Source organism: Triturus cristatus, chromosome 1_2 (assembly GCF_964204655.1).
Source record: "Triturus cristatus chromosome 1_2, aTriCri1.1, whole genome shotgun sequence".
Lineage (NCBI taxonomy): Eukaryota > Metazoa > Chordata > Amphibia > Caudata > Salamandridae > Triturus > Triturus cristatus.
In genome coordinates this window covers 1046558622-1046582206 of record NC_140580.1, presented here as the reverse complement: position 1 = coordinate 1046582206, position 23585 = coordinate 1046558622, and the positions used below count along the sequence as shown (strand labels likewise).

The 23585-nt window shown below is 42.6% G+C and overlaps 1 protein-coding gene across 2 annotated transcripts in view; it reads right to left on the bottom strand.

Annotated features, from left to right (window-relative positions):
- LHX6 (LIM homeobox 6) overlaps positions 1-23585 on the bottom strand; it is a 377713-nt gene that overhangs the window by 36535 nt on the left and 317593 nt on the right. For both annotated transcript variants that reach the window (XM_085612237.1, XM_085612226.1), the window contains exon 5: positions 47-147. In XM_085612237.1, the coding sequence (XP_085468363.1) occupies positions 47-147 (101 nt within the window). The remainder of the gene's footprint in view (positions 1-46; positions 148-23585) is intronic.

Below are 23585 nucleotides of genomic sequence, written 5' to 3'. Positions count from 1 at the left end.
TCAGCACACACCACATTAATGAATTCAAGATATTATTGTTGGGTACCTGCAGTTGTTCTGCTGTAAATGAAGTTCTTGCTCTTTTTGCTGGTTTCGGTTGACTGTCCTGTTCTGATGGAACAGCTCCTTCTAATGTAATGCCGTTACCTGTAAAACAAGTAAATTATGATTCTCGTGCGAATCTTTTACGCTTCTAGATATAATAAATTGCTTGAAATGTAATACAATTATCAGGATTTTTCTTTCAGCAGAGATGTCCTGCTCAGCTCCAGGAGGAGAGGATCATGTCAGATTTTCAGGATTACCACTGACCACATAAAATATTTCAATTTAGATTTATTATATGTACATTTTTCTTGTGTGGCTATCCAGAAAATCTGTCATGGATGCACATTCTTGGACCCAACTAAGATATCCCTGCCATAATTAGCTGAAAACCCTGGAGCAGATTTACAAGCCCCTTGCGTGACTTTTGCGCTGCAGTTGCGTCACTTTTTTGACGCAACAGCGGCACAAACAATGCAGCCTATTTACAACGTGATGCATCTAGAGAGATGCTTCATGTTGTAAAGCCCTGCGTCACATTATACCTGTGTCAGGTATAATGTATGCAGGGTGGGCATTCCCACACAGGAAGGCCTCGTAAAAGTGACTCAGTGAAATCTACAAGATTTCACTGCGCCACTTTTAGGACGCAACTGCGTCAAAATCTTATGCCTGCTTCAGGCAGACGTAAGTAGTGACGCAATGTAGTGGGAATAGGCCTCAACACGCTTTGCTGGAGTTGAGTCGTGCTTGAGACACGACTCCAGCAAATGCGTGACTTTTCCGCCAACAGATGCTTCAGAATTTCTGACGCATCTGTCAATCCTTGTGCCATAGTGCGCCATATTGTAAATACGGCGCATCTATGGTGGCGCAAGGGTTTCTAAGGGTGGCGCAGGGAAAGTGACGCATTTGTACAGATGAGTCACTTTCTTGTAAATCTGCCGCCCTGACTTTAGTCTTTACTGTGTAGAAATGGACCAGAAATATACAAATTCAAAATGCATCGATCTAAAATCAGTGTAAATATTAGCGTTTGTCTAAATAGAGACCTGGCAAGCATGTATTCCATAAGAAACACTGTTGCCTATGGATTTGTTTGTGAACCAGGCTAATGCTGGTTCAAAAAGCACAGTTAGCTATTGTGTGCCTAATTACTAGGTTACAACTATTTGAAAGAACAAATCAGCAGTGAGTTACCCTTGTATTGATGTAGTGTAACCTTATTTTATATTAAAGTTTACAACCACCAGGCATAGTTCTCAGTTACGGTGGTAATAGCTAACAAAGTTAAAAAAGTGCTGGAGTCATTGTTGTGCATAGTGGTAAGGAACACTACAAAAATAAAAAAGAACTGATTAGCAAGGTAGCGGGGAACCCCAAAATTATTAATGGGGAAGTGATTTATTACCAAGGAATTGACACATTTTAGAAATCCTCCTTACTTTACTAATCATCTTTGATAGGGCCTTCAACAAACGTTCATGGTATATTGTTGCGCTTTTCACAAATGCACTGCTCAGTGAAAGAAAACAAGGCCGTCAGGTGCTTAATATAGAAAAGCACCTCTGAAACAGCTAAACATATTTTGAAAAAACTGCAGTCATTACCTTGCTAACTCTTAATCTGAATAATGCATTAATTATGGTAAACAAAGCATTTCAAATAAGCTTAAACAATGTTAGCGTTCAAAACAGTTTTATGGAATGTTTTGGGTTTTGTTTTAATTACCTGCTAATGTATCTGCCCACATGTCTACTTTTTTTATGCATTGTGCAACATTCTTGGAATCCATATGAGAATCTGTGCATAATATCCAAGTGTATCAAAACACAAAAACAAGTATTGAATACCTATAGTGCAGGGCAAGATGTTCCTCCATAGCAGCTCACCTGATCTGTCTATCCTGGCGCTTTCAGACCCCACGCAGCAGCCTTCTAATGGTCGTTTCTCCAGGAGGCCATTGCTGGACCTCCATTATTGTTTTTGAAGAGGGTATTGGTAAGTATGGGCTTTAAGCAAGACCCACTGTTTAGGCCTACTTCAGGTACTCCCCAGATTAAATAATTTCAAGTCTCTTCCTTGAACCCAGAAAATCTGACTTGCCGACCCCACACTTAGGGCCCAATTCAACAAAGGTAAAGTTAGACATTTGGTCTAAACTTATAACAAATGTCTAAGTGTACAACTTTGTGAATTCAAAAACGCTTTATGAGTAGTATCTTTATGTCCGCACTAAGGCCGGAGATTCGCCCCGTGTGCGGACATAAAGATAGTACTCGTAAATGCCCTTTGTGAATTCCAAAAGTCGTAAACTTAGCCGTTTGGTCTAAGTGTAGACCAAACATCTAACTTTACCTTTGTAAATCGGGCCCCAAGTCTAAATTATGACAAAACCGCATAGAATGGCTCACTGTGGGAACTTGGCAATAGCTTATCTCATCAACATTGAGCCAACTCTTTGTCTACCATTGACTTCTCCATAGTGTTTTGTAGATATTCATACGTGTGATCATTTTAGGAAGTGGTCTGTACTCTTCAATTCCCATTAAAATAGGTGTCAGTTTAAAGTAGCCATTTGTGAAAATAAGCCTCACAGTCAAACTAAAAGACACACCCTGTATAATCCATCCTCAGTAAGTAAGTGAATATATGAAGTTGTTACCACAAGACCAAAGGATCTGTTACTAAAAATAAGTGCTGTTCTGTGAGAAGACAATAAGTGAGATTGTGACACGTACATCACATTAAATTCATAAACATCAGGTGGCAACGCCATAAAAATAAATGTAATTTCCTATTTTTCGTTCATAAAGACAACAAGAAAGTGAGTGGTGTAATGTTTGCATTAATCTAATGGAAGAGGTGTGGCGCCGCAGCCAGGGCGACTGACTTCGGAATCTGGGGATCATTGTTCGATCACTGGCGCTGGCGGCAGATTAGCCCAGCACAATGTAACTCAATAGCTTGCTTAATCTTCCCAACGGCCCCCCAGTGCCTAGAGACCCTTACGGGTGATTGTTTGCGCTTTACAAATGTGGATATTATTATTATTATTAATGCTAAATACTTTGGGTACATTAAATTCCATGTGTTTTAGCTTTTGTGTGCGATTACATACATGGACAAGCTATATGCACTTCAGCCTTGCCCCAACCCATGAAAAGACAGACTAGCATAAATTGCTTGAACATTTAGAGTTTGGTGCCACTTTCAGAAATCTTTGACCAATCACTCATCCTCCACAATGCCAATGTAAGTGGGATGGTCCACCCTTTTTAAGACAATCTTTCTGACATACATTGTCCTTTAGTCAAGGAAAAGCCCAGAGGACCTGTTAGACAAGCCTTACGGTGGTCTCCCCCAAAACTTATTGCCTTCCTCCTCCATTTTTCCTGATCTCGTTTTTGCTGGCATTAGGATTCTACACACTTTACCACTCTCTCCTTTAACCATGTTAATATTGGCTTATCCACAATTGCCATTTTTAATTTACTTATTAGTCCCTAGTAAAGTGGTACTACATGCACCCAAGGCCTGTATATTAAATGCTTCTAGTGGGCCTGCAGCCACTTAAGTAGCCCTTTAAACATATCTCAGGCCTGCCACTACAGAGTCTGTGTGCGATTTTAAACTTCCATTTCGACCTGGCAAAATAAAACTTTTACCAGGCCCAAATCTTCCTTTTTAATACATATTCCACCCCTAGGGTAGGCCCTAAACAGCCCAGAGGGCAGGGTGCAGTGTATTTAATAAGCAGGGCACGTACTTTTCAGTTAAATACGTTTTTCACTACTGCAAGGCCTATTTCTCCCATAAGATTACATTAGAGTTGCCTTATTACATTTTATAAATGTCATTTCCAAATGATCAGATCGGATTTTAAATTGCAGTTCTGAAAATGCCACATTAAAAAAGTTGGCATTTTCATGCCTTAGCCGTTTAGTGCCTGTAGCCTGACTCTGGTCACATGACTGAGTGTACTGACAGTTGAACTTTGTGTATTCTTCCTAGACAGCCACACACAATAGGGAGCATAGTTGTGCCTTGTTGGCCATCACTGGCAGGATGGGAGGGAGGAGCTGGGCACAGACCCACTTACACCTGAATAGGCGGTGTCCTGCCTCCACACAATGGGCTGCATTCCCCCTGTAGTTACTTTGTAGCCAGGGCAGGGAAGGCAGGATGCTTGAGGACTTCAAAGGGAAACCTCCAGAAGCTTCTACCTCACTTCAAAGGTACAGCTGGGTATAAATCCTTGACCTCAGACACCAACTCTTCAGTTCACTTCTAGACCTACTGATACTCTACCAGGAAGAAGGACTACTGTGCTGCTGAAAGACTGCCACTCAGCTGGACTGCACTCTGCTGGACACCTGCTCTGCTGTGCTGGCCTGCTGCCCTCCTGCCTTGGTGAGAAGGACTGGGCCTTCATCTCTTGAACCAATAATTCAGAGTGACTCCCAGGGCTAGTTGCGTAGTATACTGATTCGAAGTCTCAGGGACATAACATGCTTCCAACAGAATTCCAGCTGCATCTGTGAGTCTACCCTGGCAAGTATTGCCTCTCCAGTCCTGGACCCTTGGAAGTGGACTTAAGGTGCTTTGCTAGTCTATGTGGATCCAGCAGAACTGATGCATCCCCTCTGCTGCACGGTGCAACCATGAGCTGAACTGATGCATCTCTGCTGCTGCGTGGATTGAATCCATTGCAAATACTCACATTGCCTCCGCAGCCTGCATTGCCATCTGAACTGCTGCTGTGTGATGCATCCTCGACGCCAGACTCCGCTTCGCAGCCTCACAGCTTCTCTGAACCGATGCATCATCCCAAGTGCGCGACGCAACCCTGACTCCGGATTTCACATCACAAGCCCCCTGTTGACGGGATCCTTGAGAACGATGCAACAGGACCTCACACCACAGCCTAGCTGCATCTTGGAACTGATGTATCGCCTTAGCTACGTGATGCACCTTCGACGTGGATCCATACAATGCTTCATACCAGGATTCAAGGTACTCTGTTCAGTGGGCCTAACTGAGTCTCTGTACCCAGCCCACACTACATCGTGGTCAGCCTGAAGTTCTGACTTTGTCCCATTCTGGCCTGACCAGATATCCACAGTTGGCGCTTTATGCCCTTTGGCGCTATTTTCCCCAAAAACTTTCAAATTCAATGTCTCCGGTTCTACTAAGTGGATTACTGTTGTTTTGGTCTGATTTAAGCCTGACTGCTCTGTGCCAATCAACCCTCTGGTTGAGCACAGGTTAATTTAGGGTTTGCTTGTGATTTCACCCTGAGAAGAATTGTGGTTGCTGCTTGAGAAGGGTTTCACCCCCCTCAATAACCCCATAATTTACCGCTCAACTGGCCCATAACACCCAAAAGAAAACCCAATGTAGCATTGTCATTTGGTTTTTGCTTTTCCTAAACGTAACTGTGCTTTTTGGAGCTTTTTGTCTGATAAAATAAAGTTCAGGGAGGTGGAGCCCATAGTCCCTGCTGACCTAGTGGGTTTGTAAACCACCCACCAGGGTCTAAATGACCTTACACATCTCATCGTAGACAACTGTACACTGGTTTCAGCATTTTAAGGCCAAGTCAACACAGGCGCTTGTGAGTCTGGACCATGTCTGTACATAGTTGTCTAACTTAGAGAAACTTTTTTAAGCATAAAAGATGACAGATGTAAATGACTGAATTGATTTTTAATTTACACTATATCCAGAAAACAATAAGTGGTCATATACCACTAAATGGCTTAGGTTCCCACATCATTGTTGGATCCATGATGTACCTCTAAGGACAATTAACTCCACCAACCTCTCCTACATCGTATGTATATAATATGCACATAGTATAAGAAAAACCCCAAAATACAAACACTAAGAATATAATATTTCACATATATTGATGTTATGATTATCCCAGCAGCCAGGGCACCCAAGAAAGCCATTCCAGAAACCACATATCAGGCATTCGTTACGGAAGAAGAATAGTGAAAGGACTGGAAATAGTGTCTTAACAATCAATACCTTTTTAGTCAGATTTAGCTGGAGGCCTTTATTTAGCAATTTTTACCCAGAAATTGTTTCCTTTTCCCCCTTACATCTGTCTTATTGTGCCATTTCATTATCATGTTATTGGAGGATACATATTTATTTATTTACTTATTTCTACATTTCTAGAGTGCAGGATCTTCTATAAGTAGACAATTTGAAATAATCCAAACAATGACAATCACAACAAAATGAAGTTGTGGAAAGCCGAGACAGCTGGAGCTAAGAAGCAGAGCTTGTTTGAGTAGGCGTATCCCCACATGCTTTACAGAAGTTAAGGTGAGGGTCTCTCTTCAGAATGTTTCAAAACTGTTTGATATCACTGGAAAACACATAATTAGGTGTTTGCAATTTCAAGTATATTGAGGGATTCCATTGCTAAAGTAAATTTAATGTGGTTGTATGATGGCTTGTGGAGGTGATGTAAGAGACAATAAGGATTTTAAAGGTAAATCTGAGCTCTAATGGTAAACAGTGCAAGTAAATTAGCAGAGGGAAAATATGTTTGAATATCTTTGATCTTGTCACCGAACTACATGCAGGCTAGTGGATAACTTTGAGAGTGTCAAGATAGCTTTCAAAAAGGTGGCAAGTATAGCATTTTCACCATCTAAATGTAAAAAAACTAAGGTTTGTACCACATGAGGAAAACGTGGATTGTATGAGACTTGATTGTTCGTAGGTGTAACTGGTACAAAGCTATTTTTGTAATTTTAGGTACATGAGCTCGCAAGGTAACATTTGCATGTATTGTACGACTGAGAGTTTCAATCATCTGGGTTTCTTTTCAAATGTTTCATTAAATGGGATATTAAAAAGATTAATATTGATGGCCAATAACTTACTGTTCGCTTCTACTTTTGGAACACCAAAGACATGAATATGAACATTACTTTATGACATTCATAATTTTAGATAAATTCTCTCATTTGTAATTCCATTGTCCAAAGTGCTAACATATATCTTTGTTGACTCAAGGCAACTCCCCGTGTTATTTGTACACAGTTCACTTCATTTACACTAATGTTTACACGCCTAAATTAAACGTAGGTGTGCATAATGTTTCATCTGGGCCCACAAATGACAAGGGTACTCCATCACAAATCTGAAAAAGTACCCTGTCCTCCAAACCCTTGGTCTGCCCTCTTAGTCATGAGATGGGTGGCCCGTCATTTTTTTGATGGCGATGTTCCTGCTGGATCTTCCATCTGAAAGCTTACTTTGACACCCAACAAAGTATGGGCCACCATAGTAAGCACATCAGAACGCTAGTCTTGTTTAGATGAGACGGCCAGATGTTCTTTTTATACTGTCCGTCACTGCCAGGAAAAACGTGAGAGTTATGAACAGAAAAAATATAATGGCCCCCAAAACGAGGGAGAAAACTCCTAGGGTGTCAGGGCCATTATTTGTTTGTTTTTCATAAACAAACTCCCACTTTTGGAGGTTATTTGTGAAAAATAATATGATTTGAGACTGCCTTCTTTGAGGCCAACCAAGGCTGTGGCTCCTCTAAAGCAATAGAGATCACCGCAGGGTGGGCAGTGAGCTCAGAATTTGGCGAATATGAGCCTGGGCGGAGTAGATGACCTCCACCATCCTGACAGACTGTGAACTTCCCACCAGAGTCAAAATTAGACCCACTGTTTACAGATATATAATGGCAAAGTTGAGTCTAACTCTGTAGAGTATCCATTAACTGCCAGGACATTCCTCAAACATAACTTCTTCAAGAAGTGGAAAAAGTTCTCAGAGGTGTGACTATAGGGAATATTGGGAACACCTCCAAATTCACAATTTTGTGTGTAGTCACAAGCATTCTCACTGACTTCTCTATTTGATTACCTAATTGCAAGCCTATCTTTAGTAGCAAACATGGTTGTAATGAATGTACAGGGAGGGTGGGAATGTTTCACAAATATGTCATGTGTGGTAGAAAGGTTGTTTTGCAAACATGTTTTGTCAGTAAAGGAGGGAATCATGTAAATATGTACACAAGTACCTTTTCTCTAATTCAAATCTTGCAGATTGTGTGCTCTTAGCTTTTTATGGATTTCTATATGTACCTCCTGGGACGAAAACATGAGTAAATCTATTCATGTTGGAAGCGTAGGCCTATAAGCAAGCTGTCCTCTTCTGCTTCATGCCGTTCCATCAGGCTTTCACTTATCTTGGAATGGGTAAACAACAGCAGATACTGCCTGGATTCTAATCATTCTGACTAGCAAAGCCAAGCTCAGCATTCCCTATATGGTGCTAATTGAGTGGCAGTAGCATATGGAGTTTTACCATCTTGAGATAATTGTGCACCAAAAATAGTTAGGGGTCCAATGCCGAAAACAGAGGCCCTCTAATGAGGGTGGTGCACTTACCATCGTAATAGTATCCTCTCATCAGGTCACTAATGCTATTAGAACATGGTCATGCGGGGTCTCACGAAGCCCTCAAAAGCTTGGACATCAATTGAGCAAAACGTTAGTGAGTGGTAGTAGAAGTGACCTCACATGTCCTGTGTGCGTGATCCTGAATAACATGCACTTAACCTGTAGTTGAATAATACTTAAGAAAAATTAAACAAAATACACTTGTGAAAGAAAACTTAATTTAACAATGCTAAGGTAGACAACCTATCCATTACTATAGAAATTGTGTTCACATATGAACTGAATAGCATTCTGTTTAGAAAAAAAGGCAGGCATATCACTGTTTACATCAGAATTGCGGGAAAGTGCAGCGGGACAGCATTATACTTAGAAAAAAGACAGTGTTTTGATTTAAGTGGAAATAAATCTAGAAAAGGTTATTGCCCATGCTCTTCTGCAACTGAGTTGTCACTATGTGTAGGTGCTGCCCCTCTCCCAATCCCCAGTTAATTCCCCATATAAGCATTGTCTGACTATGCCCTCCTATCCATTTTCTTTCCACTGTCGCAGACAGACAATTTAACAAGATCTCTTCATGCTAGCATGCGTGGCTCCAGCTTTCAGTGTTTTTTTTAAATTGTTTGCAGTTTTATTCAGTGCAAACCTGGCCCAAGGGCATTAGAATGCCTTGCATAAGCAACAAAATATGTTACACATGTTTTAAAGGTGTGGGTAGATCAAGTGATTTACCCAGGATCACAGGATGCTGTTCTAAGGCCTTGATCCCAGCCAGGGTCCCAAGTTCCAGGGTCAGCAGCTCTGGCCACAACACCATATCTACTGTATTTTGCAGTGAGCCCCGATGGAGGAAATAGGGATTCAGTGCTATTGTGGCGAGTGTGGAGGTCAGTGTACATCCCATCCCAAATTTCCTTCCAGAATGCACTTACGTTGGGGAAAGCATTCCAACTCTACTTTTGGAATAACCACCAATTCTTGAAAGTATTGCCTTTACCAAGGAGATCCACTGCACAGTCAGATAGTTGAGGAGACTTATATTTAGCAATTTTTACCAAGAAACTGTATGGCTTCCCCCAAGCATCTATCATATTTGCACAGTGTGATACTTCAAAACTATAATCATGACTAGAGGTATCTTTACAAACATCCCGTGCAGCAACACCATTTGTCATTGTGTATGTACTCTGTGCGAATCGTAAATAAGTAGTAAAGAACAGAATTAGACTTCACTTGTTTTAGAAGAAACATATTTGTTAATTTTAAATTTTGCAGATCCCTTTTGTGAGAAATTGGGTTGTGGCTCAGAGGGGATATGAACCCGTTTCAAGCAACAGCCACAAATCCCATCAGAATGAACCATTAAGTCACTAAATTAACCTACGATTAACCCTCTGGTAGCTTGGCACAAAAGCAGTCAGGCTTAACTTAAAGGCAATTTGTAAATTATTTATGCAGCACTCAATCAGTAATAAAGTGAAAACACACACAAGAAAAATCCCAAACCAATTTAGAAAAATAAAAATAGATCAAATTTTACTGAATTCTTTTACACCAAAACTAAAAAACCAAACCGACAAAAATCCAATCAGTAGAACCGGAATTATGAATATTTTAACTTTATAGCGAAGATTAGAGCCTACTAGATCAAAGCGTCAACCACGGAAATCTAGTCGTGCAAAACCGCGAAGAGTCAAAAGTTATGGCCATCCGTGTTGGAGTGTGGTTCGGATAAAAAGAGTGGATTGGGTCCAGTCGCGGCTTACCTTCAGACCTACAAGAAGTTTCAAGGAAAAGGTATCTGAGAAGATAAAGTTCTGTAGGGCAGGGCAGCTGGCAGTGTCCAAGGAGGAGGCGTCGTAGTCAGGGAGCCACTGGATGAAGTTGTGGTGAAGATTCTTACTTTTGGACTTAGTATCTTTTTTTGGAAGTCGAAAATCTCCAATAGGACTGGGTTGCAGGCTGTAGCTGGCGAAGGCTCCATGAGCCCACATACCACTTCTGCGGGGAGCCTCTGAACAGGATTTTATTGCTGTGAAGAAGAAATTAGCGTGAGCTGCTGCAAAGTCAAACCGACCAGAGATGCAGTTGGGCGGATTGACATGCAGGTAGATCCTGATCTCGTCGCGATTCTCAGAGCACGTTTTAGCCCACCTTTAGCACCATTTCCAAGGGTCCAGGTCTGGAGAGGCACAACTTGTAGGGCCAGGACTCACTCAAGTGCGGTCCAGGTGTGGGCGGAAGATGGCTTGAGCCTTTTTTTGTCCATGAGGCTCTGATCAGGAGGACAGCCAACAAGCCCTTAAAGTTACTTCTGGATGTCCTGGGTTCAAGGAGGAGAACAGGGCTCAAGCAACAGGGCAAATGTCTGGGGTTCAGAGTAGGCTTCAGGCAGCAGAGCAGTCCTTCTTGGTGCAGCAAAGCAGTCCATCTGAAGTACACAGAACTCCACGGCAGCAGATAGTCCTCTGAGAGTCTTTCTGCAGGTCTAAGAATGAACTGAAGAGTGGGCCTGAGAGTCCTCTTTGTATAACTGGTGCCTTTTTTCATATGAGAAGTTTCCAGAAGCTCCCCTTTCAGGTTCCTTGGGAATTTTCTACCACCCTGCCCTGGCTCCAGCCTGGTAACAGGGACAATGGACTATGTGAAGTTCTTTGTTGGAGAGCAGGCTCAGCCTCTTGATATGTAAGTGGGGCCGTGCCCTGCTCCAACCCCCCCCCCCTCATCCTGCCTGAGATGGGCCACCTAGGTAGACCACCTTTATTGTGTGGCTGACTGAGAGGAATATACAAACGCCAACGGCCACTCACACATAGTCATGTGACCCAGGAACAGGCTGGTGGAAGGAAATGGTTGGCACAAGAAAATGTCAACGTTCTAAAAGTGACATTTTCAGAATTGCAATTTCACAGGCACCAAATATGACTTTCATACCAGCTCCAAATCAAATGTTCACATTTATTAAATATAATGAGGCAACCCAATTTTATCCCATGGTAGAGGTAGGCCTCACAGTAGTGTAGTGAAAAATACATCTGTGGGGTTTTCTTTGTCATGACATGTAAAATTTAAAAGTCATGTCCAATGTTTTAATTAGAATGTACCCTGCCCTGTGATCTGCCTAGGGCCTACCTTAGGGGTGACTTATATGTGCTAAAATGGGACTTTTATGTTTGGCAAGGGGGGTTATATTGCCAAGTCAAATTGGCAGTTTAAAACTGCATACAGGCTGCAATGACAGACCTGGGACATTTTTTATGGGGCTACTTAAGTAGATAGCACAATAAGTGCTGCAAGCCACTAGCAGATTTTCATTAAGAGGGCCTGGGTATATGGTATATCACTTTACTATGGACTTATAAGTAAGTCAAATATGCCAATCAGGTGTAAGTCAATGTCACCATGTTTAAGGGAATGAGCACAGGCATTTTAGCACTGGTTAACAGTGGTAATGGGCACAGAATCCTAAGGCCAGCAAAAACCAGTTCAGAAAAATAGGAGGGTGAAGGCAAACGTTTGGTGTGGAAGACCACACTAAGGCTGACAGGTTTAACACCTTTTAACCTATTTTTGACAGATCTTCTGCAAAACATAAGCAGGGTCAGAGGCTCCGCCCCTTCTTTCTTCAATTAATGTTATGGATACAAATAATCAATATGTCTGCACTTAATAAAAGACAGAAATTAGAAGATTGGAAATGTGAATAAAAGATTTTGAACATAACATTGAATGAAGATATTTTATTATTCATTAACAAATTGATATGTATCAGTGGAGGTTACTGGTGGAAGAATTTAGCAGTACCAGGTCTTAGAAGCTGCAACAAGGTGTGAAGAGTCTTGTGTGAAGGGACTTTCAGTTGAACTTGGCGCTCTATTATGCAGAATGGCTGCCCATATGGCAGCTGCAAACTCACTCTGTCCTCTGCCCAGCACATTCAAGTGAAATGCAGAGCGGCTGCTTCAAAGCAGCTCAGTTTTTCACAGTGCAGGCGGCACCCTGCCTCCACTTTTAAGAGGGGAGGCAGGCGGTTGGAGTGAGTGACTGCACCTGCCTGCAGGGGAATGTCTGGAGGTTCCAGGGGACCCCCTTTCACCCCTCCAGTGGGCTGCCCTTAGGAGGCCACCTTTTAGTGGTGCACTTCCAGTGCGCCTCCTAAAGGCATGCTTGCCTCTTTCCCCTCATCCATAATACGGTGTGGGCACAGAGGCGAAGTGATTACCACGGACCCATGCAAATGAGGATATGCCCTCTCATGATAGTGCTGGCCCTACATGTGCACCAGCGCTATCTGTATCACAGAAGAAGACAGACAAGCATCTGCGTCCCCTTCTGTAATACCATTGTGCTCCGGGGTTGCACAAAGAGTGCGCGCACACCTGTTGCGCCCCCAGAGCACAATGTATAATGTGGCTCCTGGTAGGAAAGAGTGTTTGCGTAGTCTAGGGACTTATTTTTTAATAGGTTATCCACCTAAATTCTGGATAGTCCTTTTAAATGTTTATTGATGGAGAATCTCTGCTGAAACTCAGCCGTATGTTCATTAAAACAGCGTAACCCAAATCCTGAAGCCTAGGCAGGGGTGTCATTTTCAAGGATCTTAACTACACTTTAGGTGTTATGTACCTTATGTGTTTTAAGCAAAATAGTAATCACTAATAATAGATCAAATTTGTTAAAATTAGAGATTATACAAATGTACAGATAAAACTGAGGCTGTATTAGAGGAGTTAATGTGGAATGGGTATCCATTTTAAAAAGTAATTCATAGTAATTAGTTTAAGAGTTGCACCGTAGTTTTAGATGCTGACCCACGATTAGCTACTGCTTTGATTATTTTTTATTTTAATTATAAATGTTCTCGAAAGTGTACTGCAAGTCCATTTCTACTCTTAAAGAAATAGCATGGTTTTGAAATACTTCACATCTTTGCATAATGTTCCGAAATGGCGCTCTTACTGGTACAAAAGCCAATTGGCTAAATGTGTATAAATAAATAATCTGAATTTGAATTTAAGAACTATTTAAAAGGACAGTTAAAAGGATGGAGCATTGAAAGTGGTCGAGGCTGTATCAGTACTAATAGGTCTCTTGAGTTCTCCATCAGCAGGCAGAATATATGAAGGCCAGATTAGGATGGGTTGTCACAACAGACCTGACTGGCATTTGCATACACCTGACCTATGAAGAGGGTTATTGCAGTTGCAACTATTGTTTGTTTTACATTAGCACGTATTTGAGAGAAGGCAGAAGTCAGAAAATATATGATCAGCCAGCTAATTAGTTATTATAAAATTAAAAGTAATCAGTATTTTGTTTTACCTTCTAATAACTGTGCTTAATTGAAAATAAAAGTGTGCAAAAAGGTTTGCTTTTTTGAAAATCGATTGCAAGAGAGTTATCTCCAAAAGGATGCATCATCCTCATCATAATAATAATAATAACAATACTATTAATAATAATAATAATAATGATAATAATATTGTTATTGTCATTATTAATATTATTATTATTATTATTGTTGCTGTTTTGTTGGTGTTAATATTGTATTGTTATTTAGAAATATTACATTACAATTGTACATGCATTTTGTGTTAGCCCACGTATCTATAGTACACTTTGGAAGGACTCCCGAAACAGCAGCCCAGCTCAGGCCCATCTGAAAGCAGTGTTAGTATCAAATATTGCTCCAGACTAAGGGTTCTCACTTGTCAACTTGAATTAGAAATTCGTATCCGTGTGCCATGAGACAGAACTGGAAACTCGTGCATTATGCTATGGAGGAGACTCGTTTTAATGGGGCTGCAGATACTGCAAGGGATGCTCCTGTAACACATGGATGGTATACATGCGAAAAGGGCAAACACGAAAGTGCAACTTTCATAACCACTGATTCACTTTAATGCACTCTGCAAAATGTAACAAAGGAAAAAACACTGCCTGGTGTTAAATAGATGCCTTTCAAGGCAAGGCCAAGAGGCTGAGTGATGATGCCATAAGTTCTCGCGAGGTTTGCTTCTTTGAAATACTACACTCACATATTCATGGAAATTCTAATGAAGGTATTTGTGTCTGCGATGTGCTGCAATGTGCCAAGCATTGCCTGCATTAGAAAGCAGCAGCGAAAGTGAGATTCAACGCGCATTACCACCTCTGGGCTGCACCAATATGGTCTTGTGATAAATTTAATTTGAGCAAGCAAAAAAACGATTGTGTTTTAAATGTGAGAGGCAAATACAGGAACGTTGAACTGGCGCAGCTTTATGGTCAAGGAACAGTTTATGGCTTGAAATGTACTTATAATGTATAGTATGGGGAACTTTGACCTATATATAAATCTCATGTAGTTGTACTATATGATGTTTGTCGCTGAGACAGTTAAGAGAAAAAAAGGGAACCAGACATGCATTGGGAGACAAGGGTTAAATAAAGAGGCGGGAGTTAAAGGAGAGAGAGGGAAAGAGAGACAAAGTGAGGAGAGAAAGAGTCAGAGAGCGTGAAATAATACTGTACTTTGTTTTATATGTATCTATTGTACACTGTTTCTTTTATAAACTACTGTATAATGATATTTATCTAAGTGTATAATGTATGGTGAGGGTTCTTTATCACATACATGTCTCATATGTCTTGTTAAAAGAAAAGACGAGAACTAGCTCGATAGTGGGAGACGGCAGAACAAAGAAAGAGAGGGAGAGAGACAAAGAGAAAAAAGAGAGAGCGAATGAGTGTGAGGGAGAAAGAAGAGAGATGGAGGAAAAAAGAGAAAGGAAGGAAGAAGCAGGGTGCCAAGATGGAGAACATTGCCTCGCAGTTCATTTAATGAGTGAAGATGGCTCTGTAGGTGTTGTCGGTATCCAGAATGGACCAGGGACGTTGTGAGCGGGCAAAGAGCAGAACGCATTGCTTCCTTCTAAGCGAGGAGGGGCGCGCGCCTCGTTCCTACAGTGCTTTCCGCCCTGTTATAGGGGACCCCTCAGCTGTATTTCTTGGCTTTGTCAGGAACAGTGCTCTGGCGAGACTTGTTTTTGTTGCGATGATAAATGGCACTCCATTAGCTGCAGCCACTTTTAAATAGGTTGTCATCGGGTTTACAGGGAATAGCTATGTAATGACCTAGTAAAATGTGTTACTTAAAGATGGAGTAGACAGTCTTAGAAAGTGATGGAGGGCTCATTTTCAGAGCCTTTGAACATTTGAAACGCAAATACCCCCAAAAGGATTAAAGCAAATTGAGATTGGCTACTTTTCAGTCACAGATTTTAAATTATTACCTAGGATCCAAAATCCTACAGGACGTATCATCATTCATCCCAATTCCTGTTATACTTTTTATTTCAATTTATTTCAATTTCAATTACTATAATTTAGGTTTATGGTGGCAAGAAGCCTGTTATACTTCCCTAATAAACAAACTGTCAGTCACAAAATTGATGCATTTTTTTACAACCCGAACAAATGTAATGGTGGAGCATTTGCCCTTCCAACAACGTTCTCAACAATGCAGAAGAAAGTGGCATGCCACCGGAAGAAAGTGTGTAGATAGGTCTGGCTTGACAGGGCGGCAGTCTCGAGATATAATATAATCAACCTACAAAAAGCTTCCAGGAGTACTACAGGGAGGGGCTTTGGCTCTGCACACATGTTCTGATTGGGCAGATCTTCTCTGCTTCCACACAAAAGAGTGCTTTTCCTCCACACAACTCTAATTATTTTGTTTGTTCATCCAGCTGCCTGAGCCGCAGAAGTATGAACTTTGAGGCGCACACACATAACATTCTAATGCTGTTAAGGTGTCTTAGATAACTAAATAATTGATGGTGTTTGTAATTCTCTGGGAGGTATTTTGTTACATGGAATCAAACAGATTACCATAGTAGGCAATGGTTATGGTGTTGGTGACCAGGTGTGACAAACCCTTAATGTAGAAGGGTTGCTCTGTGAGAATCCTTGTTAGGCTCCCATTGGAGAGATAGTATTAGGTTTAGCCAACTATAATTTTGTATACCTTTCTAGTTTTATGATTGTGTGTCTGATGGTTGCCTTGTGAAAAAGCTTATGCTCAGAACAGTAGGTGTGAGTTAGTTATGATGTTCATTGGTGCAGTAGGTAAGGTTTTGTCTAAGGCCGCAGGACTGGTCTGCTTATTATGAGATGTTTTGATAAAGGAAGTTGGTCTAACTTATTAGTTGTGAAAAGCATTTGTTAAAGCAAGTAACAGTTGTTATCACATTGTGTCACAGGCTGTAGACAGGGATTTTTTTAGAAGCAATCTAAAAGATTACTGTAGAAGGCAAGCATTTTATCATTGGCCACCCACAAAGCCTGGGAGTTTTCACTGTGATGATTCTTGTTAGGTGCTGTTGAGAGAGCCGACATATTGCTTTGAAAGATTTATTTCTCTACATATTTGCAATCTTAGAACTGTATGCATGATGGTTGAAAGTTTATGAGCGCTTGACTAGGCCTGTGTTGGGTACGATGTAAAGCCCATTGTAAAGGGTAAGAATTCATAATTTCATTGTGAACAGTTATGACAGATTTCATAGGTTTGATCTTTTTAATATAAAACATAAAGAAGTTAGTAAGCCTGACCTACTTTTTGTGAGAAGCATTTGATAAAGACAATAGGCTTTGTTAAAAATGGGATTCCTGGTTGGATGAGGAATGCACCCAGGCCAGGCAGGAACCTCCACTCAAGTCAGGGTAACCTAGATACACACTAAATATATAAAAAGTTCTCAACATAAATAAGGAAAACCTGCTGGCAATTTTAATTTGAGATCACACATACCTTCAAAACTAAGAGCTCTGCTTATCAACAGTGTAGAGCCCACCCAAACTCATTAGGTGTTTTGGGTGAGGAGCGAAGGATGAAGCATGCCACCAGTGGGACTGGTGTGTGAGGGTCCTTTTGTAAAACCAACTAGGTATCCCTCCTCCCCATACAGATTCCAAAAAGCACTACAGAAGGTTAAGTCATATGAGTTCTCTCTCCAGTGATATTCGTTCCTTACAATATAAAGAGATGACCACCGCTGGTCATCTCCAACATTGGCAGAAGGAGTACTGTCGGTATTGTAGAGGTAATGTCTTCAGCCATTCACCAAACTTTCAACAATCTTTTTGTTTTACATTATCAAGCTCCCAAAGCGGGAATGTGTTTTAGAAAAACAAGAAAACAAAGTTGCGCACTCTGCGAGCTGTCTCTCAATGCCAGGTTTTTCATGGCAGTAAGGGACATGAAAAGAAGGCATGTCACCATCCACCCTAAATAGTGAAGTCCTTTCTTTGACGGCTCCTACTCCGTGGGCCATCAGAGGCAGTATGACATTCACGGAGACAAGAGCGGGGCTCCTTCGAACGAATACTTAATGTCTATAAATAAAGCAGATGGACCGAGGGTTTTGTGGACACGGCCCTCCGTCCCATTTGCGACAGAGTAACTTGTCCACCAAAATCTAAATGAGGCCCCTAATCTTCAACTTAATTGTATTCAGCCCATAATGGTGCAGTTGCAAGAATTCATTTTTACTACTAGCCTTTTAACAAAACTAGTGAGAATGCACAGTTTCAATCAAAATCAATTAGGTGCTTGTTAAGCGCGACTACTCACCCGTAAGTGTCTCAAGGCGCTGGGGGGTGGAGGAGGTCGCAGGTTCCAGTCCATCAACGAGGGGTCTGTCAAAGAGCCAGGTTTTGAGGTTTCTTGCGAAGATGGGAAGCAATGTTGTCTGTCTGAAGTGGAGCGGAAGGTCGTTCCAAGCTCTGGCCGCGCGGAAGGAGAAGAAGCGGCCTCCCAATCTGGTATTTCTGGTGCGTGGGGACCACGGCGTAGGAGAGCTGGGCTGATCATAGGGTCCTTTGGGGTGCGTGGCATTTGAGTCGGCTATTCAGGTATGCTGGTCTGGTGTTGTGGAGCGCCAGTTCGTTGAAATGACGTACGGTGACGGAGCACTGTGTCGGTGAAGAGGACCAGGAAGAAGCCAACCGGAGATTACTCGAAGGAGTCGAAGAACCCCAGGGCTCCCGAGAAGACACAAGTATTGAGGAGCTCTATATCGATGAGTGGGACCGGAGTATAAGCCGCCCGGCTATGTAAATTGTGAGACCCGGTTGATTCAGATGAACCCACAGATTATATCCCCGTCCTGAGGAAGCCATAAAGAAAGTGGAGGCTGAAACGCGAACGCGTCGACACTTTGACAAAGGAGGAGTCCACCTTGCTGTGGAATAAATACATGAGTTGCATTGGCATTACAAATTAAGATGAAGTACTAATATCTTTGTGTTGCCGATAGGACTACCTTCTGATGTAGCACTAGGCAATGAGAAGTGCACATTTTTACGAAATATGCTTTTAGGGGAAAGGATTTTGGATTGAGTTATTTCACACATGAGTTTGTATATATGTGTTGTAGTGTAAAAGAAAAAATTGTTTTGTATTTATGTAATGAATGTGTGTATTGTGGTGCACCATTCGTTTGGATGTTCACCGATGGATATTTGTGCCTGCATTATAATTATCTAAATTCGCCAGAAGAAATAGGCTTTTTGCCAAGGTAATTAATAAACTCTTGTGCAAAAATTAAATATGATCTATCCCTCCATATCATTTGTACATATATCTTAGATGTTTCTTTGCCCAGGTATAGGAGGGTCATTTGGGCATCCCCCTGATTGTTTTGATTGTGGAGGGCCTTGTGAGCGTGGGTTAGCATATTGAAGGTGACTCTAGCTTCAATGGGGAGCCAGTGGAGTTTGCGCAGGTGCTGGGAAATGTGACAGTGTATTGGCAGGTTGATGACCAGACTTGCGGCGGAGTTTTGGATGTTCTGTAGCTTGCGGGTGAGGTTTTTGTTTATTCCAGCATAGAGTGCGTTGCCGTAGTCGAGCCTGCTGGTGACCAGGGTGTGAGTGACGGTCTTTCTGTGTTCGAGGGGGATCCATTTGAAGGTCCTATGTAGGGGCGGAGGGTGTGGAATCAGGAGGACGAGATGTAGTTTATCTGGTGGTCCATTTTGAGCTCTGAGTCCAGGATGATTCCCAGGTTACGTGCGTGGTCTGCGGGGGTGGGCGGGCTTCCGAGGGCAGGGGGCTACCAGGTGTCGTTCCAGGCGTCGGGGTTTGGGCCCATGATGATTACTTCCGTTTTGTTGGTGTTTAGTTGTAGGCAGCTGTTTTTCATCCATTTTGCGACGGCTTCCATGCCTTCTCGAAAGTAGTGTCTTGCGGTATTGGGTTCGTTGGCCAGGGAGAGGATGAGTTGGGTGTTGTCTGCGTATGACACAATGTTGAGTCCGTAGGTATTGACGATAAGGGCAAGCGGAGCCATGTAGACGTTGAAGAGCGTAGGGCTGAGGGAGGACCCCTGGGGGACTCTGCAGGTGGTAGGTGTAAGATCCGAGAGGAAAGGGGGGAGTCTGACCCCATGCGTTCTACCAGAGGGGAAGGAGTGGATCCAGTCGAGGGCCTTGTCTTGGATCCCTGCGTCGTGGATTCTGTGTATTAGGGTGCGGTGAGAGACTATGTTGAACGCCGCTGAGAGGTCGAGGAGGATGAGCGCTGCTGTTTCTCCTTTGTCCAGTGAGGTACGGATGTCGTCTGTTGCGGCAAGGAGGGCGGTTTCCATACTGTGGTTTTTATTGAAGCCGGATTGGGAGGAGTCGAGGATGTTGTACTCTTCGATGAATGTGGCCAGTTGGCTGTTGATGGCTTTCTCGATGACTTTCGCTGGGAACTGGAGCAGGGAGTTGGGTCTGTAGTTTTTGAGGTCGGTGGGGCCCGCTGAGGGTTTCTTCAGGAGGGGGTTGATCTCAGCGTGTTTCCAGTCATCAGGGAACGAGGCGGTTGCCAGGGAGCAGTTGATGGTGTGGCAGAGCATGAGTGCGATGGTGTCGGTGGCTCTGTTGAAAATGTGGTGGTGGCAGGGGTTCGTGGGGGCCACGGAGTAGATTGACATCATCGTCTTCAGTGTGTCTTCGGTGGTGAGGGCTGTCCAGTTGTCGATTGCTGGATTCAGTGTGTCGGGGTGGTTGGTGAGTGTTCAGTGTGTTGGTTGTCTTCGTCGAAGTTATCGTAGATGCTCTTGATTTTGTGGTGGAAAAATTTGCTGAGTTTGTCGCAGAGGTCTTGTGAGGGAGGGATGTCGATGGACTCACTGGTGGGTTGGGCAAACTCCTTGATGATGTTGAAGAGTACTTTGCTGTTGTGTGCATGAGTGGAGATTCTGTCTTCAATCGCTTTTTTCCTTGTTTTTCTGATGAGTTGGTTGTAGGAGTTGGTGGCGACTCTGAAGTTGTTGTGGGCTTCTGTGGATTTGGTGTTCCTCCAGACCTTTTCGAGGCGGTGGCAAGTGCGTCTGGACTCTTGAAGTTCGGTGGTGAACCATCTAGCTTTCTTGGCATGGGTGTTGTTATTTTTCTTGAGGGGGGCTATGGTGTTGGTGCTGTCGGAGATCCATCTGTGCAGGGTTCGGGCTGTGGTTGTCGTTTTTCGCGATGGTTGGGGTGGAGTTGCTGAGTGATGAGGTTAGCTGTTCGTCAGTGATTCTGGTCCACTTTGTTCGTGGGAGCAGGTGCTGGTGGTTGTGGATGGTGGGTGTTCTGAAGGTGAAGTGGACGCATTGATTGTCAGTCCATGAGAGTTCGGTGGTGTGGCTGAAGGTGATGAAGTTTCCTGTTGTGAAGAGGGGGTCGAGGGTGTGTCCTGCTGAGTGCATGGGTTTGGTCACGATCTGACGGAGTCCAATGTTGTGGAGGTTGTCCAGGAGGGATGTGGTGCTGGGGTCCAGTTGGTTGTCGAGGTAGAAGTTGAGGTCTCCCAGTAGGGTGTAGTTGGTGGACACAATGGCATGCGGGGAGATGATGTCCGAGATGGAGTTGGTGAAAAGTCCACGGGGTCCAGGGGATCGGTAGATGAGGGTTCCTTGGAGGGTGGAGGTAGGGCTGGCCAGTATCTTGAAGTGAAGGTGTTCCATCAGGTCTGTGGGCTCGTCGGGGAGTGTGCTCAGGCGGAGGGTGGATTTGTGGACGATGGCGATTCTTCCTCCACGGCGGGTGGGGCGGTCCTTCCTGGAGATCTTGTATCCTTGGGGAATGGCGATGGCGATGTCCGGTCCCGAGGTGGTGTTGGTCCAGGTTTCGGTAAAGAATGCTACGTCCGGGGCTGTCGTTTGAGTGACTTTTGTTTTAAATTATGCTCCTGTGAACTGCTATTTATTGTTACATACCCTTGATGTCTTATCTTAAAGTTAACATGAGCAACAAATGGCTCATTCCATGTCAATTTGCTACTGGTTCCTGACAAGGTGAAATGCAGATAATTGTTGAATTCCTACCTGTGTTGAGGAACTCTTGGAGACGCTCTTCAATGAGGTGTTTCATGACCCATGCAACACATTGTTAAAAAGAGAATTGGGGAACGATGGGACATCCTAATTCAAACATGATCAGATCAATGTCTAACGAATGCCTCTGACCCATCTAAGAAGTGGAATAAAGTTGTGTCCAGAGACAGAGCGACAGCCATTAAAGAAGAGATGTGCATTATACCTGTAGTTTCTGGTAGCCAGAGTCACACAAATAGAAAGTATATGAATTCTACATAAGTGGCTTTGTTTCCTACATTGTATCATTCACTGGATGTCCTGTTATAAACAGGGAGTGCTATGAACGTGGCAAAAAGGCTCAATTTACAAGGGCATGCGGGGAAGCACTAGAGATGTCAGGAGTAGAATTGAGTCCAAAGCGGCATTTGTGAAAGGTGAGCCTTGTGACAAGATGTACACCTGTCCATTTGTCATGGAGGGTGTGAAAGAAATTGACAGCATGAAGGATCAGACCAAAACAGGCCACCAGACTGTCAGCTGGGGAGAGGTGGGATTCATATAAAGTTAGATTCTTGTTCAACATGTTCTATCATTAGAGAGGGTTTTTTTCCGGGTGAGGCCACATAGAAGAATGGATGTCTTGTACAACCTAATATTGTCTCGGGTGACTTTTGTGGGCCAGGGAATCAGCTTCATAGATCTCAGGCGCAGTTATTATTTTTTAACAAAAAATGACAACCTGTGGAGTATAATGATATCTCATTAAAGGTCTGGATCAGCCATATTTTGTGACTTTATGACAAAAGAGGGAAGAATTCGTGTTTAATGACAATAGGACCTAAGAAGTTTCACAGAGTGTGGGGGAAGTGGCTAGGGGGTATAATTTAGGGGTGTCAATGCGGGTGGGGGGAGTGAAGTGGTCGGGGAGGGGGTGGGAGGTTTTGCTGTTGAAGGTCAATGAACGTATAAGATATCTTTTGATGCCAGTTCGCTTGGACGGTTGTCCATGTATTCTTGTATGTTTATTTGCAAGAATAAAAATTTGCTTATCAAAAAATGACAAGAGGACATACATGCCATTAAATCAAAATAATATCAGAATCAAAATGGTATGGGTAGTTGAATTAATTCCCAAAGGAAGCTCAATAATATGATTTAAAACTGGTAGTACATACAGTATCATAAGTCTTTATTCAAATTAAAAATAATTCATACAAGACACAACAAATCACAAATATATAAAATCACAAGCACTAAGTCAATAAATACATTCCAATAAATAGATAAGAACATTTTTAGTAAAAAAGTATTAAACATTACAGCAGACAAATGAAGTGAATTAAAAAAGGTAATTAAGGCAAGAATGACAGCAGTACATTTAAAAAGCTTTAAACCTGCCCAGATACATTCTCTATACAATGGAGGGTTTTTAATCTAAGTGACCATGCCCACCCCAAGTATTTAGCTAGGCCTATTGAATGAACTGGTAAGGTGCTCGTGGATAAAATTCGAATGGCTACAACAGAGCTCCTAGTACCCAACAGTTTGCATAAAGGGGAGAGCCAGTGACGTCTAGGGACGGCATATACAGGGCACACAAACAGGAAATGGCCAGTGGTTTCTTTTTTGGCTCCGCAAGCAGGGCAGGTACATGTACTTCCACCAAACCACCCAGAAATTAAAGCCCTTAGTGGGAGGGAGCCTGCTCTAAGTTGAAAATAGAGTTTCCTATCCTTTGGTGATGTTATCAAATCCCAATAGGGTTCCAA